The 18,512-nt window shown below is 34.7% G+C and overlaps 1 protein-coding gene across 4 annotated transcripts; it reads left to right on the top strand.

Moving 5' to 3' along the window:
* Positions 1 to 1,361: 1,361 nt before the first annotated feature.
* LOC149775892 (putative methyltransferase DDB_G0268948) lies at positions 1,362 to 17,639 on the top strand. 4 transcript variants are annotated; one of them, XM_089943807.1, is made up of 7 exons: positions 1,362 to 1,429; positions 1,784 to 1,935; positions 12,622 to 12,666; positions 12,925 to 13,497; positions 14,995 to 15,092; positions 16,382 to 16,513; positions 17,239 to 17,639. In XM_089943807.1, exons 4-7 carry the CDS (start codon positions 13,021 to 13,023, stop codon positions 17,348 to 17,350), a joined length of 819 nt encoding a protein of 272 aa, XP_089799933.1. In that variant the 5' UTR covers positions 1,362 to 1,429; positions 1,784 to 1,935; positions 12,622 to 12,666; positions 12,925 to 13,020; the 3' UTR covers positions 17,351 to 17,639. The 4 variants fall into 4 exon arrangements, with proteins under 4 accessions (XP_089799933.1, XP_089799935.1, XP_089799932.1 ...); XM_089943806.1 differs by lacking the exon at positions 1,362 to 1,429 and adding an exon at positions 1,448 to 1,608; XM_089943809.1 differs by lacking the exon at positions 1,362 to 1,429 and having other exon boundaries at positions 1,444 to 1,935; positions 16,382 to 16,501.
* The last annotated feature ends 873 nt before the right edge of the window (positions 17,640 to 18,512 follow it).

Raw genomic sequence — 18,512 nt, 5'->3', positions numbered from 1 at the left:
TCACAAAACTGAGAACATTATTAATTTAATTTACTCAGTATTGCCAGCAACTTTGTCGGAGATCCGAGCATGTAAAGTAGATAAAATACTTATCGATCACCATAACTTAATCACTGCTCTTGAAAATACCATTTCATCCGAAATACAGACGTTGCAAAGAACAATTACATGCATAGAAATTAACAAAACAGATTCTTGTATAAACTTGTATTTCAAAGCTTAACACGCATTTTACAGCTATATTTTAGACATTCCATCATCTGTGGACTAGATTACCTCGTAGTAATCTGCATTTTTTGTTGTAAAAATAACTCTGCATCACATTCGATAACATCTCGAGCGAAGTGCTCCGTCAGAAATAGCATTGCGTTACTGTTCATGTTGTCCATAATGGCATGTCTATCATCATTAGAAATACGACTCTTCTGTATTCATTTTAGTAGCATATAACTCTTGAGCCTACACTTCGAAGGTAAATAGAGAGATGATCATTAGTTATAATTTGGCCCCCTCTATCCCTACCTCTTCCCCGACCCAATAACCAATCAATATGTGTTGAAAACACGCAGCTTTTTTTACCCTAAACGATGTACACAGCATGCATGTACTTTCCATTCTTTATGATTTCTTGGTTGGTTGGTTGATGTGGGTTTTATCGCCGTTTCAACACATGATAGGCCGGGAATATACAACGACCCAGAGGAAGGTACTGGCAAGCTTTCCCGCATACCCACGTTTTCCAAGCTCGAGACTCGAACCCAGCAGGACGGAGCTGACATGTGAGGGATCTATAAAGGCAAGTGCCTTAGACTACTAGCCTTCTCCCACCCCCGGGGGCCCCTACTATTACGATATAGTAGGATATGTGAATATTGACCTGTGACCTATTTGTGAAAATATCTAAAAAGAACTGTCCACAAATTGTTCACTTTCAAACTAATTACATTTTATATGTTCTGTTTGGTTTTTTTGGGGTGAGTGGGGAGTGTAATACTGTTTGGTACATAACTAATTAAACTCTAATGAGATGGGATAACTCTTTTCTTTTGCTCATTTATCATACTCCTTCTCGTCGAGCGCTTTTCTTTCCTAACCCATCATCGCCGTTCTTCGCATAGAAGTTTATTATTATGCATTGGTTAACAATCGTGTTTGATATGACAAGAGGTGACCTAACCTTTCACCTCCGCCCATTCACGTAGAATTGCGTTTTGTAATCTTCCTAAATGAGGCAATACAACAGAGTCTAATATTATCCGACCTCGTATGACACTCGATTTAAAAATAACATGACGTATGACGAATATTCAAACAACTGTGTAATTTGAATCTTGATTTCATCATCCTAACAGTACGTATATAAATTCGTAAGATATCTGTATCACTAACAGTACGTATATAAATTCGTAAGATATCTGTATCACTAACAGTACGCATATAAATTCGTAAGATATCTGTATCATTACATTTGCCTTCTCAGGGTAACTGTATCAATATAACTACAGCTGAATGTTTACTGGTATCGTAACCTGAATGTGTTACAACTAGTGGCAGGATTTGATCGAGACGTGACCTTTTAAGTTTTGTTGTGAGAGGACATTTGTCTCAGTAAGCTAGAAACAATTTTGTCTACTGGTAATTTATTTATCTGAAGGCTACCTGTGTTTTTATTTTCCATTGATCGTTGTCAACCAGGATGTAACTATATATAAAACTGTGTATTTAATTTCTATGCCTCTCCTAAATAATACAATCATGAGGAAACTTTACATATTTTTTTAAGCCAATCCCCTGTTCATCTCAAAGACAACTTTGGAAGTAAAAAGATTCAGCGTAAAGGAGTCTCGTCGCCGTAAAAAGCAACGCTCTTGCTGTGTACAAGAGTGCAAAAGAAAAAAAGAAATCTATTTTGAAAGAGCTCCAGTTTTTGCAGAGGTAAGTCTGTTGATTTACGCACTCATTCTTTATAAATTTTAGTTATATGAAACCACTTGTACTTATCCCTCGTGCTTGTAAAGAAACCTGTTTCAAATAGAGGATAAACCGTGCATTTTTTCTCTCACTGTCTGAATCATATCAAAATCGGCTGTACCAACCGTCATATCCTCTTCAGTAGTACTCATTTGTCCACTGCTAAGGAATGAGAAGTGTTGAAGCAGTCTGCATTTCATATTGTTTAAATAGCACAATCTTGGATTTAGTAGTAATGTTTAAAACCTACGCAGGTCTCACTATACGAACCGGATATTCATGTTACGGTCCTTACCCTGTATTGGTGAGTGAATGCGACAAACGATAACTGTACCCAGAGTTAGAAGAAATACTTTATACACCCCTACACACCTCCATATATATATATATATATATATATATATATATATATATATATATATATATATCATGGCACCTATATACTCAAATAATTGAAAGCAGGAATAGTAGGCTTGCGCAAGCAAATGCACTTTGGTTGTCGTGTCTCGGTGCCCTTACATGCACGGTAATTCACTCATCTCCTAAAAGGATGGATCAAGGTCTAAAGTATAAATTTGTTCGCAACTACAGAATAAGAAAGTTTTAAAGTAGTCTGCTTTCCACATTTGTTCGACTATCATAATCTCTGTGTATTATACGATGTTTATTATGTTATGTTTTACGGGTCTGAGGCCTAAAGTATTCAGTACAATTTATGTTATGTTCTGTTCTGTTAATAATAAACTGCAAGTGTAGTCAAATCTCACTATATGCGTTGGGTATTTGTGCTGTGAGCCTCAGGCTGTATTGGTGAGCGAGTGAGCAACTGCACTTACTGTGTTGATAAATAGAGATGATGACTAGTTATCAAGATATCCTCTCCACTCCAACCCTTTCCCTACCCCCATTATAATCGACCGCTTTTGAGCACAACATATGAAACACACTTTTGTTTACCCTAATCATAATAAATGTTGATCACAACACATATTCTTTAAGATAATGGTCTATTCTCACAAATTATATGCTGGTAAACTGACGATTATTTTTCCGTCTATATTTGGATAAATCAGAGTGTACTAATGGTTCGTACATAACTAATTTAAACTGAAACGAGATAGGATAAATCCTTCCTTGCTAAAGTTATATACCTAGTAGCAGGATTTAATGGAGACGTGACCCCGCAATACGTTTGGTGACAGGACATTTGGCTCAGTGATCAAGAACTAGCTTTGTTGACAGGTAACTTATTTACTTGAAGGCTACCTATCACTTATCGGTGTCATCCCAGATGTAACTGTAACAGTAAGTATAAACTTGCGCGATTAATCTCTCTATATATGTCCTAAATAATACAAGCAGGTGAAAAATTAGCGCACCACTGTAACCCAGTATCACGACCATCTCTAACTCTCATTCACAGAAACAATTCTTCTGTTCTTTCAACAGAAGAATTGTTTCGTTGTAAGAGCAGTGTTATTCATCAATACAATTGTGTGGAAGCATCGTGTGTAGAAAGAGATCTTGTTTTATAGAGGTAAGTCTTTATACTTTCACAGTCTTTCGTTCTAAAATGGAGCTATAGTAAGTCGCTTGTACTTATCCGCTATGCTTGCATAGATAATTGTTTCAAAATGAGGACCAATCATGCATTTTGTTCTCACGCTGTCTGAATCATGTCAAATTCGCCTTAACATAATCTGTATCCTCTATCAATATACCCATTTGCTCACAACTAAAGAATGAGAAAGTGTTAATGTAGTCTGCATTTCACATTTGTGTGAATAACATAATCTTTAATTTAGTAATAGTCTTCCAACTGAGGCAGACTTCACAGTGTCACCCGGATATTTATGTTGTGAGATTTATGTTTATTGTTGAGTAAGACAACGGAAGCTCGCTGTACTCAGACTAAGTAGAAAGACTCTCTCTCTCTCTCTCTCTCTCTCTCTCTCTCTCATGACACCTACATAATCAGCTAGTTCATATACTCATGTATATGCCGTGTCTCAGCCTTCTATCACACACGGCCAAGGGCTCATCACTATAAAAGTTGTATCGAAGTCTCAAATGAAGACTCATGTGCACGTGAATTTCCAAGCTTGCCCAGCGGGCTTTAGTACTGTGTTATGCACAAACCCACTGAAATTATATTTAGAAATGCAAAATATATACATTTGATTATAATTATAAACCGACACGTATTCACCAAACAGAGAGGAAAGTATCATAACTGTAGCCTTAATTTTCTTTGCTTCTTCATCGCTATGCTCCGTTTATGCTATCAACATTTACTACATTCAAAGCAAATTCATTACATAGGCAGGCAGAGCAGATCTGCTTCACAAAGTGACAAGTTCCCTCCACCTTGGCCAGAAAAAGAAAGTGTCCAGCTCGGACTGTAAGGAACAATATGTCCATGTCACCTTTCCAACCCACCCTTACCTTACCCACTTCTCAACGCACCATTTGTCAATGCGACAGGAAATATTGCGACCACTTCGCCGGCCTTACAGTTGTAATAGTATTTTTAGGTAGAGTATATAGCGAACGTTGAAAACTCGCCAATTCAAATTCCGCTTAAATACTTTCAGACCAAACTTGTAAATGCCAATGTTTAACCAAACTTTTTTCCTGAAAAGGTGCATATGTGTGTGCATATTTGTTTTTCAAAAAATCAGCTAAACTGTTACGTTTTAATGTTACACAAATAAACAATCCAATGAAAAGATATTTAACAATTCAATTTGTTAAAATTAAAGTGTTGTAATTGGTCGAAAGTACATATATATTTAAGGTTAATATATTAAAGTTTACCGTCGTTGAAATAACCCACTATCTGATAGAATCCAAATATGACATAAAATAGAGAGGCTATAAAAGTCAAGCTGGGCTCCTCTGTCTAATTACGGACGTCTCTCTCAATTTCATTCAGTTAAATTGCTTTACTGACTCATAGATGCGTTTATCAGTAAGGCTATAACATAATTCAAAAACATAAAGACAAATTTTTAGAAGACATGACGCGTTAAAGTGAGATAATACCATCTCGTGATGAGTACATTGTCAGTATCAGGGGTGAAGAGGAGGTCAACAATTATTTTCTGTCTGGCCATGCGGTCAATGATATTGAAGTGTACAACAACAAACACCCATACAAATGTTTGTCTCATTGCGCATTATGTCACGACATAACAGTAAAGAACAATTTAATTTGGAAAAAGAAATTTACTTGTATCTCACAAAGATAAGCAACTGAATTATGATATATCTGTCAAAACAACACTAAGATAGGAAATATTAAACTGGTGCGTTCAATTTGTGGAGTTTTGCGTGAGCTTGTCAAGTGACAAGTGACCTCGTCATTTGATGTTTTCACAATCATGACATTTGTACCTTCTGTTCCGTGAAGTTACGGAATGTGCCCAATTTTGTGTTTAAGAAGGCACCATTTGTAACACTGCTTACAGTTTCCCCCTCGCATGATCCAAGATTTACTTAAATGTCATTACTGTCAAGACTTAGATAGCTACGACCTAATACTTTCTTTAGAGCATTTAGTCCAGCATTCTTTGAGGTTATACTGGGCTGAAATGTAACAACTAATAGATGTTTAAGGTTTGAAATACCATTAATCTACTCTCTCTCTCTCTCTCTCTCTCTCTCTCTCTCTCTCTCTCTCTCTCATACATACACTCTAAAATACTACTTTATTATGGAAACGCAGAGACAAGCTCGTCTGGATTGTCTCTCGTAAGAAAAACGGGAGAGGATGGGTGTAATAATATTGTGCATTCTTTTGATAGTTTTCAGTTCTCAGTCGGATAATTTTGCTGTAGAGTATAAGCATTTTCTTCACATTCGTCCCCTATCATATTTCATCTCTCATGGCCAAGTGGGCTTATGTAATGCTTATTCGACTGTCATGCATAAACTATCCTTTCACAGGCATCCTCTTCTTAAAAGCCGCTCAACCCCATTTTACACTGGCCTTTTACCTATATATATATATATATATATATATATATATATATATATATATATATATATATATATATATATGGGGGGTATGTGGGTGTGACCATCGGGGCTAAAAGTTGGTCTTAAACCGGCTCATGCGCTATCGTAGACCATTAAATGTGAAAATTGAAGAAAAAAACTTTATATCGCTTCTAAAAGAACTGCTCAACGCTTTTCGAATATAGGTAAATGAACGTGAACAAAGTTAAACAAATGTGATAGAATTCATTCCGCCATTATTTGGCCCATTTTCAAAACACAAAAACACACATCTAAAACAACTATCAAACATAATTTGAACAAGTGAACAGAAAGCGGCATGGGATGAATGTCTTTTAAAAAGTTTTAACTCATCAGTTATGGCTGCCATTCATAAAAATACATAAACCTTTAAACGATGTTAGATTTGAATTTCAGCCAATCATATCACCTCATTCTAAATTTATAATTAAATCAAGATTTTTGCAAAATTCAAGTCTCGTTTATGCTGCTCAACTTTTAATAAGATATAATTAACCAAATTAACTAAAAGTCAACCTGTTTCATCGTAAAGATAAACGTCCCCATACTTACGCTTACACTTTGTTTCCAAACATTGAACGTTGACTTGTAAATGTTCCATATAAAATATTTTTTTTATCATTTTATTGGATTGTACAGTACCAAAGTCACGTGTTTGCGTGTATGTAGTCCATGTCTGAATATTCTGCTCCATTACATTACAAGGGTTTATGGTCAATGATCCCCTTAGAATGATTTTCTCATTTTCTCCACGACAAAACCGCATCACATTTGTACCATAATCTCCATGAGTGCTTTATGTATTTTTAAGGACTTGTTGCACAAGGCTGAATCAAACATTTTATCTGGCCATCCGACCATCTTCAGAAACACTTCTATGTATTTATATACCAATGAGATATTTATGATACAAGAGCAGTAATTACATCATGAGCGCCAAGAACAATATGGATAGACCTGGTTTGTTAATGTCAAGTATCAAGTACATACGAATTTAAAAAGAACAGATGTGATTTTACAATTCCGCAAATTTTCAAACATTCTAATAGCAAAATATTTGCTTGTTCACATTTTGTGAAATTATGAAACACATTTTCCTTACAGACATGTGCAACACGTATAGGATATTTCTTATCGTTACAATATAGAATGAAAAAGTATGTTAAATCAATGGAATAACCTGTTATAATGTTGTAAGCAATAGCTCTGCTTGTGAAAATACTGATTTTTAGACCACAATGCCCCTCTATGGTGATCTTCCCATCAATGTTATGTTTTTTACCAAATAAAACCCTTTACCCAGTCTAATTCAAGAACATATTCTGATGCAATTTGGCATTAGCCTTTTCTCATATCCCTAGGTATGCCCTTTATAGTTTTTTTGGCTCCTCAACTGTATTTCCAAAACATTTATGGACCATGCTGTTTACATTAATATATCTCACACGAGATGTTGTTTCTAATCAGTATGCCTCAAGAAACATTCAGCATAATCTTATGGAATTGGTACACTTGTACGCGCTTTATATGGGTCTAGAACCATTCAGATGAAAAATGGCTATTTCTTGCCGTGTTGACATTGATTTCCACAACGTGTCTTCACATTTGCTTTAATTTTCTTATTTATTTTAACTAGATTCATTATCTCGTCTGAGGGAATATAACGCCTGCAGTCACACGAGATGACTCTCACGACTATTGACCCCTAACTGTCCGCCTTGGTAAACGGGTATCCACATCATTGCTTTGCTGACTTTCTTGCTTAATTTTGTAATATTGTTATTTTGTGTTCTGATATGAAAAGACACAATGTGACCACAAAGATTTAGCGAAACTCCACAAAATTAATCTCAAACTCCACGAAAACCTCAGTCAAGGACTGTGAAACTTCATCGCGCGTGAAGTTAATTTTTCATGGGAACAAGAGTGCATGGAACATGTATTTCATTAGCACAAGGCACCTGTCACATTTGTTGTATATCCATTGGAAGAAACGCCAAACAATCATGAAAAGTGTAAAGATATTCAAAAATTCTGAAAATAACTTTTAAAAAATTCGCAAAATTGTAAAATCCGCCTCAAATCTGCACGTTCGGTGAAAAATCCGTAATATGCGTAAACTTTGAAAGTAATATGACAATTCAATACTTTGAATGTTGTGTCAAAGAAACGAAATGTAAGGCAGCACAGATAAATACAGTTTATTTCTGTAGAGATTGATGCTGTGTTATTGTTGTTTGGAGAATAACAGATTGTCACAATTATTAAAAAAATAATTATTACGCATAACTATGTCTCTAGAACAATCTTTTTCTTACTCATAAATTGTGCATTTCTTGAATTTGGGAGCATCTAAACGCATGGAAGGCTATATTTACCGACATGGTCTGCCCACCGCTGGTTAGAAACAAGAGCTCATAAAAAGGTAGATAGATAGATAGATAGATAGATAGATAGATAGATAGATAGATAGATAGATACTCTGTTATGTATTAATGACAAGATGGCGGCGCTATAACACTGTTGTCGAATAGCTGTGATAATGTTTTAAGTATTCTAAGTTGTTATTTTAACCTATCCATTGAAATTTTAACTTAGACAAGCAGTGTGAAGATTGTGGAACCTCTACTGGTCAATTGTGTCAGGGAGATTTATTCCTTTGTAAGAAATGTGAGCTGAAAAGATTTCCTAGGGTGACGAGAAGACCTACAAATATGGCGGCAGATTACCAACGACAACGGTTCGTTGATAGCTCGTCAACGAGGAATACCCCTGAACCCAGTTGTCCGAAAGAAAGAACCGTTACTAGTAGCACACACGAAGGTATGCAATGCACGGAATCAAACAGTAACGAGACTCGGGCTAGTGCAAACAAGACCTGCTCTGCTTTATGGGAAACAGCAGCAGAAATCCATTATAATAATAAATCAGATGACGGTGAATTAAACCACAGCACAACTGCGTTTAAAATGGTCGCATGTTCAGAAGACACCAGTGCCCAAGACGAGGATTTGGAAAACGATAAAACTTTTGCTCAAGTCGCAAGTTCTCTGAGAAACAACGACCGGTCTATGGCAGCATTTCCACACAAAACATCGCGCACAAATCTGCATCAACGACGGCTTAATAAGTTTACGAATGTCCAATCCACACATCAGTTTCCAAGAAGGCGTGGAAGTGTTATCATAGAAAGGTAGCGACTTCAAATTTGCTTACAGTGCGTCCAATGCGACAGCGATGCATATTCGTGACAAGACTAGCCCCCGAAACGCAGGAATCCGACATTTCCTCGAATATTGAGTATTACACTGGAGTTAAGCCCACCCATGTGGAAAAGCTGCAAACGAAATTTAATACCTATGCCAGCTACAAAAATCACATGTGATAACCCTACGCACAATGCCATGATGAACGTGGATGCGTGGCCAAGAAACGCGTTAAAAGTCGGAATAGGAACCATAATATCCACAAACTGGACTCAAATATACATAATGGATACTTTACGCATTTCTTTTTATAACAGTCGTTCATTAACAAGAAATATACAAAATGTAAGAACTTTATTGGATAGTTCCGATATTTGTTTCTTACAAGAACTGTGGCTTCTCGACAGTGAGTTAGACTGTCTCTCATCCGTACACGACGAGTTCTGTGGATCAGGGGAATCGCCGATCAAATATTCCAACGATATTCATACAGGTAGACCTTATGGAGGTGTCGGGGTACTATACAGTAGATCTCTCGCAAGTATTATAGAAGTACAACACCTCGATGATCCCAGATTAATAGGTATTAATATCCATACGGGGGATTCCTCTTTGCTTTTTGTTAATATCTATTTTCCTTGTGATATTTCGGAAAATTTTGGGGAATTTGTAGATTATTTGGGCAAAATTAATTCTATTGTAGAAAATGCTAATACTCTAAATGCTAATGTAGTAGGAGATTGGAATGCTAATACGCTCAAACCCACTCCCTTTGGAGATGAACTTCGCCTATTTTGTGACGAATATGGTTATATCATGTCGGACTTAAAACTAATAGTAGAACACACAACAAATTGTACTTACGTCAGTGATTCACACAATACAGTGTCTTGGTTGGATCATTGTGTCTCTACATAGTCTGCTCATTCCGCTATAAGTGATATGAGAATACTTCACACCCTAGTAGGGTCCGACCATCGTCCTACTTTAATGTCTATCAAGACTGATTTGCTTCCCAGGTTTGATTCTTGCCCCAGTAAACTCTCAAACTTGAAATACAACATCAATTGGTCAGACCTTACTTCTGATGAAAAACTGAATTATACTCAGACTTCTGCATCCTTATTAAACAAGACTCAGATCCCACATTGTGTTGCGATCTGTAATGACCACGGCTGCACTAACCATGTGCATATGAAACAGATAAATAGATTATACACTGATATAGTAAAAGCTTTGTCAAACTCTGGTAATAGCTTGACTAGTAAATCCAAACGCGGTCACCGGGTTATACCAGGCTGGAATGACTGTGTCAAGGAACTACACGAACTTGCACGAAATGCTTCCCTTATGTGGCGTGATAACGGTAAACCTCGTCACGGCCATCTCAGTAACCACATGCGCCAAACAAGAGCACAATTTTAGTATGCTTTTAGATTATGTAAGAAGGAGGAAGTAAAACATAGAGCAGACTCGCTAGCACAAAAATTTGAAAATGTCGACCAACGTGAATTCTGGAAGCAAGTTAAACAAAATACTACGACAACTTCCAATAAACTACCAATTTGTACTGATCGGAACCATGGTCAGAATAATATATGCAACATGTGGAAAAATCATTTTGAAGACTTACTCAGTAGTGTTAAAAATGAATCGAATAAGAAGCATGTGCTTTCAGCATTGAATACCCCTTCTGCTCGTACTGAGGTAATCACATTATCTGAGATCCAAAGTGCAATTACAAAACAAAAAGGTGGTAAATGTCCAGGATCAGATTTTTTATATGTGGAACATTTTAAATTTTCAGATACTAGACTTCATGTGCTATTGATTATTTTATTTAATTGTATGTTTGTGCATCACTTTGTACCAGATGATTTCACAAAAGTTGCAATTATACCGCTACTAAAGAGCAAAATTGGTAACCTGGCGGACAAAAATAACTACAGATCTATAGCTCTTACGACTATTATCTCAAAACTATTTGAATGCATCATACTGCAAAGATGTGAAGTCACAATCTCCGATAATCAGTTTAGTTTTAAAAAGCAGCATTCAACAGATTTATGCATATATGCCTTTAAGGAAACTGTTAGCTATTATGTAGAACACGGCAGCACAGTGTTTGCATGCTTTTTAGACGCTAGCAAGGCATTTGATAGGGTCAATCACTGGACACTCTTTAAAAAGTTGATTGATATTAAAATACCTGTCTACATAGTTCATACTTTAGTCAACTGGTATGGCAACCAGTTGTATTGTGTGCGATGGGGAAGTGTAATATCCAGTGCTTTCCATGTAACAAATGGGGTGAGGCAGGGGGTATTATTTCCCCTTTGTTATTTAATATATATATATATATATATATATATATATATATATATATATATATATATATATATATATATATATATATATATATATATATATATATATAGACGAATTAAATCGTAAAATCGTAAGCTCGGTCAGTGTCACGTGGGGTTACGTTTGCCACCAAATGCGCTGTTCCTTAACAATTTTAGTTTTGCTGATGATATGTCATTGATAAGTCCTTCTATCACAGGTTTAAGGAAATTATTAAAGATATGTGAACAACACGCATTTGAGAATGATATCATCTATAATACAAAAAAATCAGTATGCATGGTCTTTCAGCCAACTTCTTTCAAATTACCATCTCCTCCCCCTGTACATCTTAACGGCAATGCTCTTACATGTGTCAACAGTTATACCTATTTGGGTCATATTTTGAAATCCAATCGGTCAGATAATGAGGATATGATGAGACATTACCAATTTTTGTGTACTCGAACAAACATGTTTCTACGTAAAATTAAGAATTGTTCATTGAATATCAAAATTAGATTATTCAAATCTTATTGCTGCACTATGTATTGTGCTCCTCTGTGGACAAACTTTAGTGAATGTATGAAAAGAAAACTAGTTATTGGTTATAATAATAGTCTTCGTTTTCTATTAGGTCTTCCTAGGTGGAACAGTGCCTCCAACATGTTTGTAAATTATAATGTATTCAGTTTTGATAAAGTAATGAGAAAGTGTGTTTTCTCAATGATGACAAGAATATCTAATAGTAAAAACTGTATATTGAAATCTCTTTGGAACTATGACATTCATTTAAATTCTCATATTATTAGTAGATGGAACGAATTACTCTTTAAACGTGCCATTTAATGTCATTCTTAACAATGCATAGCACAATTAACTGTTGTAGATGGATATGTATACTTGTATGTATGATATATATATGTTCTTTTATGTTTACAATGTTTTTCCTTTATGATTATATTTTAATTTACAGGAATGGACTTTGTAGTCTGAAATAAAGAATTATTATCTTATCTTATCTTATCTTATCTTATCTTATCTTATCTTATTTCAGATATTCAGGTTCTGTCACAATCAGGTACATATCGTAGTTGATCAGGTGAATATATTTTAATATTTTTAGTCTTTACGTTATCTTTCTTGCTTTCATTCCAACTTCTGTTTTCACATTTTAAGCCTTTGTAATTATGCCATCTATAGCTTTAAATGAGGTTTTCCATTAGAACATTTACAAACAGTAACCGATTTGGCATAACACATTTGTACTTGACAGTGGTTTTGCCAAATGCAAATCAATATATTATCACCACCTCCAACTGAGGAATACAGCTCTTTTCACAACTACATTTTCATATAGTTTCAGAAAGAGTGTTTCTGGAATCTCCTCCCAGGATCGGAATCAACTAACACAGCATTTCAGCTGGAAAGGAGCTATCGCACGTCCAAAGGAAATATGGCACGTAGACATTTTGAAGAGAGCAATCATACAGAAGCATATGCTTTATACAGACCAACATATCCTGAATCTGTGTATGACGCAATATTAAAATATTGCTATGAATCATCGGGATTAAGGGAGGCAGAGCTTGAACTTGCCGTGGATGTTGGGTGTGGTTCAGGACAGAGCACCTTACCACTTGGAAACTATTTCAAGAAGGTAATCGGGCTAGACGTAAGCCCTGAACAGATTAAATTTGCACCAAAAATTGTCAGAAACGTGTCGTTTCAAGTTGGGCCATCAGAAGATTTGAGCTTTCTGAAAGATGATACGGTAGATTTGATCACTGTGGCCCAGGCTCTACATTGGATGGATCTCGATAAGTTTTACCCTGAAGTCGAGAGGACTTTGAAACCAGGTGGTGTCTTCGTTGCCTATGGATATGGTAAAAATATCCCTGATATACAGGAAGCAGATGCATTGCAGAATCAGGTAAAGATTGGTGTATGATTAACATTACAGTAATCTATTGTTATGTATATTTGATTTAATTATATCTGATTTCATATATATTTATTTCAATTTAATTGTTTGGCAGTTTTAATTTTTTTTATTTTTCATTACATGATATTGTAATGAAAATTTATTCACTAGAGATAATACTTTTTTCAGAAAATAGTTTGACCTTGACTGTTCGTTTTATAAACATCAGGTGTTGATCTAGATCCTGACCTTGATTCAAAATTTGTAGCAAACACGTAAACAAGTTCTATTTTTATTTTAAAATGATTGGTTGTTGTCGAGGTCATGATGAGACAGAGTGTGTAAGATGTAAACAATTTTTTTTATTTCTTAGAGTAAAATGATTGGTTTTCGTCAGGGCCACACTGGGTGGACGTGATCTTTAACAAATACCTAATTTCTACGAGCTTCCAGAACATGATCACGTGATCCCTTTTTACGTTTGAAAAGACGATATAACCTCTGTTTTGAAGAATTATTCTAAGTAGAAGTTGGCTTGTTACACTTGAAGTTGTATGTTGTGCTGTTTGGAGTTTTTTCAAATTACTTGGATTGGAGTTATTTCAAATTATTTGGATTTAAAAGGATTAATTCTTTTTTCCTGGAAAATACATGTGCTCATGTGAGATTTTTAACCAAAGACAGATCTTATAAGAAATTTATTTAGATTTCCAAAACCGGAGGGATAATTCTTGTGTCTACAAGGAACTATAGACTTCAAAAATACAGGTTACAGCATACGTCATCGTCTTCCATCTTGGATTCTTTGTCGGGATTCGAACTTGAAATCAGAAGAACATTTTGTTATTAGGACTACTAAAATTTTATTCTTGGATTATTCTTGGATTATTTTTGGATTTGATTCTATAAAACCGTAAGTTCATATTTTTTCATTTTTACAGAATTTTTCCAGGGAAATAAATTATTCTTTATTTTTCAAAGCTTGTTGTTTTCACTCTTTCTTGTGTTACTGTTTATTCGAGCCTAAATGCGTGACATAAGACTATGGATAAACGTCATAATAAGTCATCGGTTATTAGAATGCATACTGTACTTTCCCTCATTGGGTCGTGCGTACAGTTCATAAGTTATATCTAATGATGATAATGATATTTTGATTGAGCAATATGATTTTCGGGCAAACTTAGACATCGATATTTTATATGTTTACTACTTAAACGTTTTACTTTCAGTAGTGAATGAAATGTGTAAACTGTTTACAAACAATTACTCTTCAAGGCGAATTTAAGACTGAAAAATTGCTGTTTTGCAAAGCATGTAATCCGGAATTTTCAACCAAACTGTGATTGTCGGGCAACTGAATATAGGGAAGATGGCAAATTCGATAATATAATTTTCAAACTAACACTTGCAGCATCAACAAAGTATGGAGTTAAACTACGTTGATAATGAATATTACGTATGGTCTTGAAGTAATTGTCACATGTTACGCATGTTTTGTTCAAGCTTTACGACGTTACTCTAAATGAATACTGGGATCCCAAGGTGCATCACACAGATGATCATTATGTCAGACTTAGTCTTCCATTCCCCGGATGGAAAAGGTAGGAAATGTTTTTTATGCTGTTGATGTTGTTAGTTTAGTTTTGTTTGTTGTTCTTTTTTGTCCTTCCGTAATATGTATTTCGTACAAAAGGTGGTCTTTCGTTTGTTTATGCGTCTTTGAATATGTACTCCGATATTCTTTTAATTAGATAACCTTTTATTTTTACGCGGGAGCAGATGAGGGACTTTCTGAAGAATATATACGATTTCCATATCCCCTCTTTTCTTATTCGTCTACTAGCATTCGTGTGATTCGTACTGGCTGGTGTATTGAAATTTCAAGGGTTGTCTTTCTTTATTTGACCCTGTGATCGTTTCATATCGTAGGTCATTTCTCTTTGTATTCAAACATAAAAGGATCTTCACTTTTCTGTCAAAAATCATTATTTTTGGCCGATAATACACATACGCAAACATACAAAAAGAAATTAAATAGTCTTATAAATGTTATGTTGGTTAAATTTGGCGGAGTTGGGTTGTTTTTCCCCAAAAGCTTTACAAATTTAATAATATACATGTCATATGCTGTGTCATAATTTCCATTTTCAAAGTCACGGTAAAAAAATCATTGAATTAACCAGTGGAAAAATTTTCATTACAGCATGGTGACTGGGTGAAGTAAAAAGTTAACGTTAGCATTCAACAGAAAGGAAACAAATTCACACTGGTCTGTGACATCGGACATTTTCCTCTTCTTATGGGATTTATTATGATATATAGGAGTTTCAGATTCATGAGATAGATTCGATAGTTCTCATCATAATGTACGTCGTACATAAGCAGAACACTGTATTTATTCTACGTGCCTAGTAAGATTGGAGTTTACAAGCTTTTCAACGGACTCTACAAAAAAGTATTTTAACTTATTTAATAAATGTTTCAAATCGCGTATCCGTGCATGATGTTTGCATGGAAATATTTTAATAGTTTTTCCCCATTACTTGTTTGAATCGTAGTTATATTTCGCCAGCCTGTGAGAATAGTGTAGAAAAAAGTTTCTACAGGTTAATGACGGTAAAATTCTCACATGCAGCTAATCAATGACAAAAATCCCTAGCTTCATATTTGCAGATGAAACATTCCTATTTGATTCCCTTTTTATCAGATTTTACCGGGATATTTATACAACTATAATAGCAATTAATGTCATTTAAGGGGATTTTGCATGTCACATACCGTTCCACTGAAGTTCGGAATTTTATTTTCAACTACTGGTGTAATATAAACTCACGTGCTTATTTTCAACGGAAAATGAATTTGTAATTGACACGATCTGTATAACTTGCAGAGATGATAGTCACGTGATTTACAAGGAAATGACAGTAGATGAGTACATTGGCTATCTGTCAACGTGGTCAGGCTGGCAAAAATTTCTGAAGGACAACCCGGATACTGACATTCTCAATCAGTTAAAGATAAAGTACTCTCTCTCTCTCTCTCTCTCTCTCTCTCTCTCTCTCTCACACACACACACATTATCAACACTATCTGTCCTTATCATTTTTATTTCTATACATGGGCCCTTATGTGCACTTATAAATGGAACATTATTAGCCCTGTCATTTCTATCTCTTAGATATAGGATTTATTCAAAACACTACACGCTAACGACGCCTCTGTGATTCATATTATATTTATGAAGTTATAATCTTTGCCGAACTAAAACAAATATTGAATAAACGAACATATCATGCTTGAATATATCGTGCTTGGATCGTCCACCGTTCCAGGTATAATTTTCTATTATTATCTTACGTCTTTGCTTTGTATCAAAACATGCTTTACTGGGGATGATGTAAGAAAAATGTTCAAAACGTGTTACAAACCGAAGACAGGTGAATTATAGATAATCATTATATATATATATATATATATATATATATATATATATATATATATATATATATATATATATATATATATATATATACAGACAGAGAGTTTTACTTATTCCATTGCACGTATCAAACTGTTTTAGTTATCTTATTTATAACTTGAATGGACCATATCGAGTTTCTCGAATTAGCTAGTTCTTGTTTTTACACAAGTCTAAAGATGAAACAGAATTTTAATATCAGTAGGTTGTGCTTTATTGTAAATTTCAGCGCTCAAGTTTTATATACCGTCATTTTTTTAACGTTGCAGCTTGAAGACAATATACAAAGAGGCTTTAATAGAGACCAAGAGCATTCCAGATCACAAAGTTATGCGTGTCCAATGGCCAGTATTTATGCTGATGGGAACAAAGCCTCGTTGATACGCTTATTGGGGAGCCTGGGATAACATTATTATTGATAAATTGTCACAGAGCAATTAAGCTTCAATCTTTTCCTATACAATATATCAAACTCTTAGACTGCAGTATATCTATATTTCATTATATCCTGTTTCATCATGGCGATCATAATCAAATTAATAGGCATTCATATATGTATGTACTGTCGTCGTATGTACGGACGTATGCATTTGCTTTTGACTGGCTGGTTTACTGAATCGCTTTCTGTATTCTAATTAATTGCTGATTAATAATAAAGAATTAGACCTGACATATGTACCATTATTTTATTTGCAAATCATATACGCTTTATTTCTATTCGTAATGTTCCCGTTGGCTCTCATGTCTACACCCATTGCACGGAAAAAAAACTGTACGACACTAGTGATGCAAACTAACCATATCCATACAAGAAAAGATTGCAAGACATAGATAACTTTAAGCTTAATTGAATGAATTTATTTCGTATTCATTCCATCTAATCAGTCTTATAATTATTATATTATTTAACATAAAATGGACGACAAGCAACTATACTAGTCATAGAAACAAATATGACGGGGAACAAAGTAAAACTGAAAAATGTAATATCTCCACGTTCTACTTATATATCCAGGGACAAAATCTGCAAGATATTTAGTTACTGTTTAAACAGATTTTAATAACCTTTTGAGACAACCTTCTAAAATTTATAATTGATATCTTATAGCAAAGAGAATGAAACCAACAAGTATAAAGTACCGTATAATCGATGAATAGAAATAATAAATAGAATAACACAAAAGTCAACGCATTATACCAAGTTCCAAACTTTTGTATTGGCTTTAATTCTATGAGTTCCAAAAATATCGTCTTTGATTATAATATGTATGATATTTGTGAAGAGTTTTGCGAGTCCAGGCTCGTACAAAATGTTACAGAAAAGTGTGAAGACAACAAGCTTCGTCAATTTTACGAATCAAATCCAAAAATAATCCAAGAATTACAAAATAGAAATCCTAGCAATAAAAAGTCCTGAATGAAACTGAATTCGAATCCCAACTAAATCCAAAATGGTAGACGATTACGCCTTTTTTAACCTGCGACGTTTTGTTATGTTAATAATTTATTGTTAAATCAAAGAAAATATTATTCCAGTTTTGAA

Source organism: Sinohyriopsis cumingii, chromosome 19, assembly GCF_028554795.1.
Source record: "Sinohyriopsis cumingii isolate HCF-2022 chromosome 19, ASM2855479v2, whole genome shotgun sequence".
Classification (NCBI taxonomy): Eukaryota; Metazoa; Mollusca; class Bivalvia; order Unionida; family Unionidae; genus Sinohyriopsis; species Sinohyriopsis cumingii.
The sequence above is the reverse complement of the archived record's forward strand: the minus strand, read 5'-3'. Positions and strand labels throughout refer to the sequence as shown.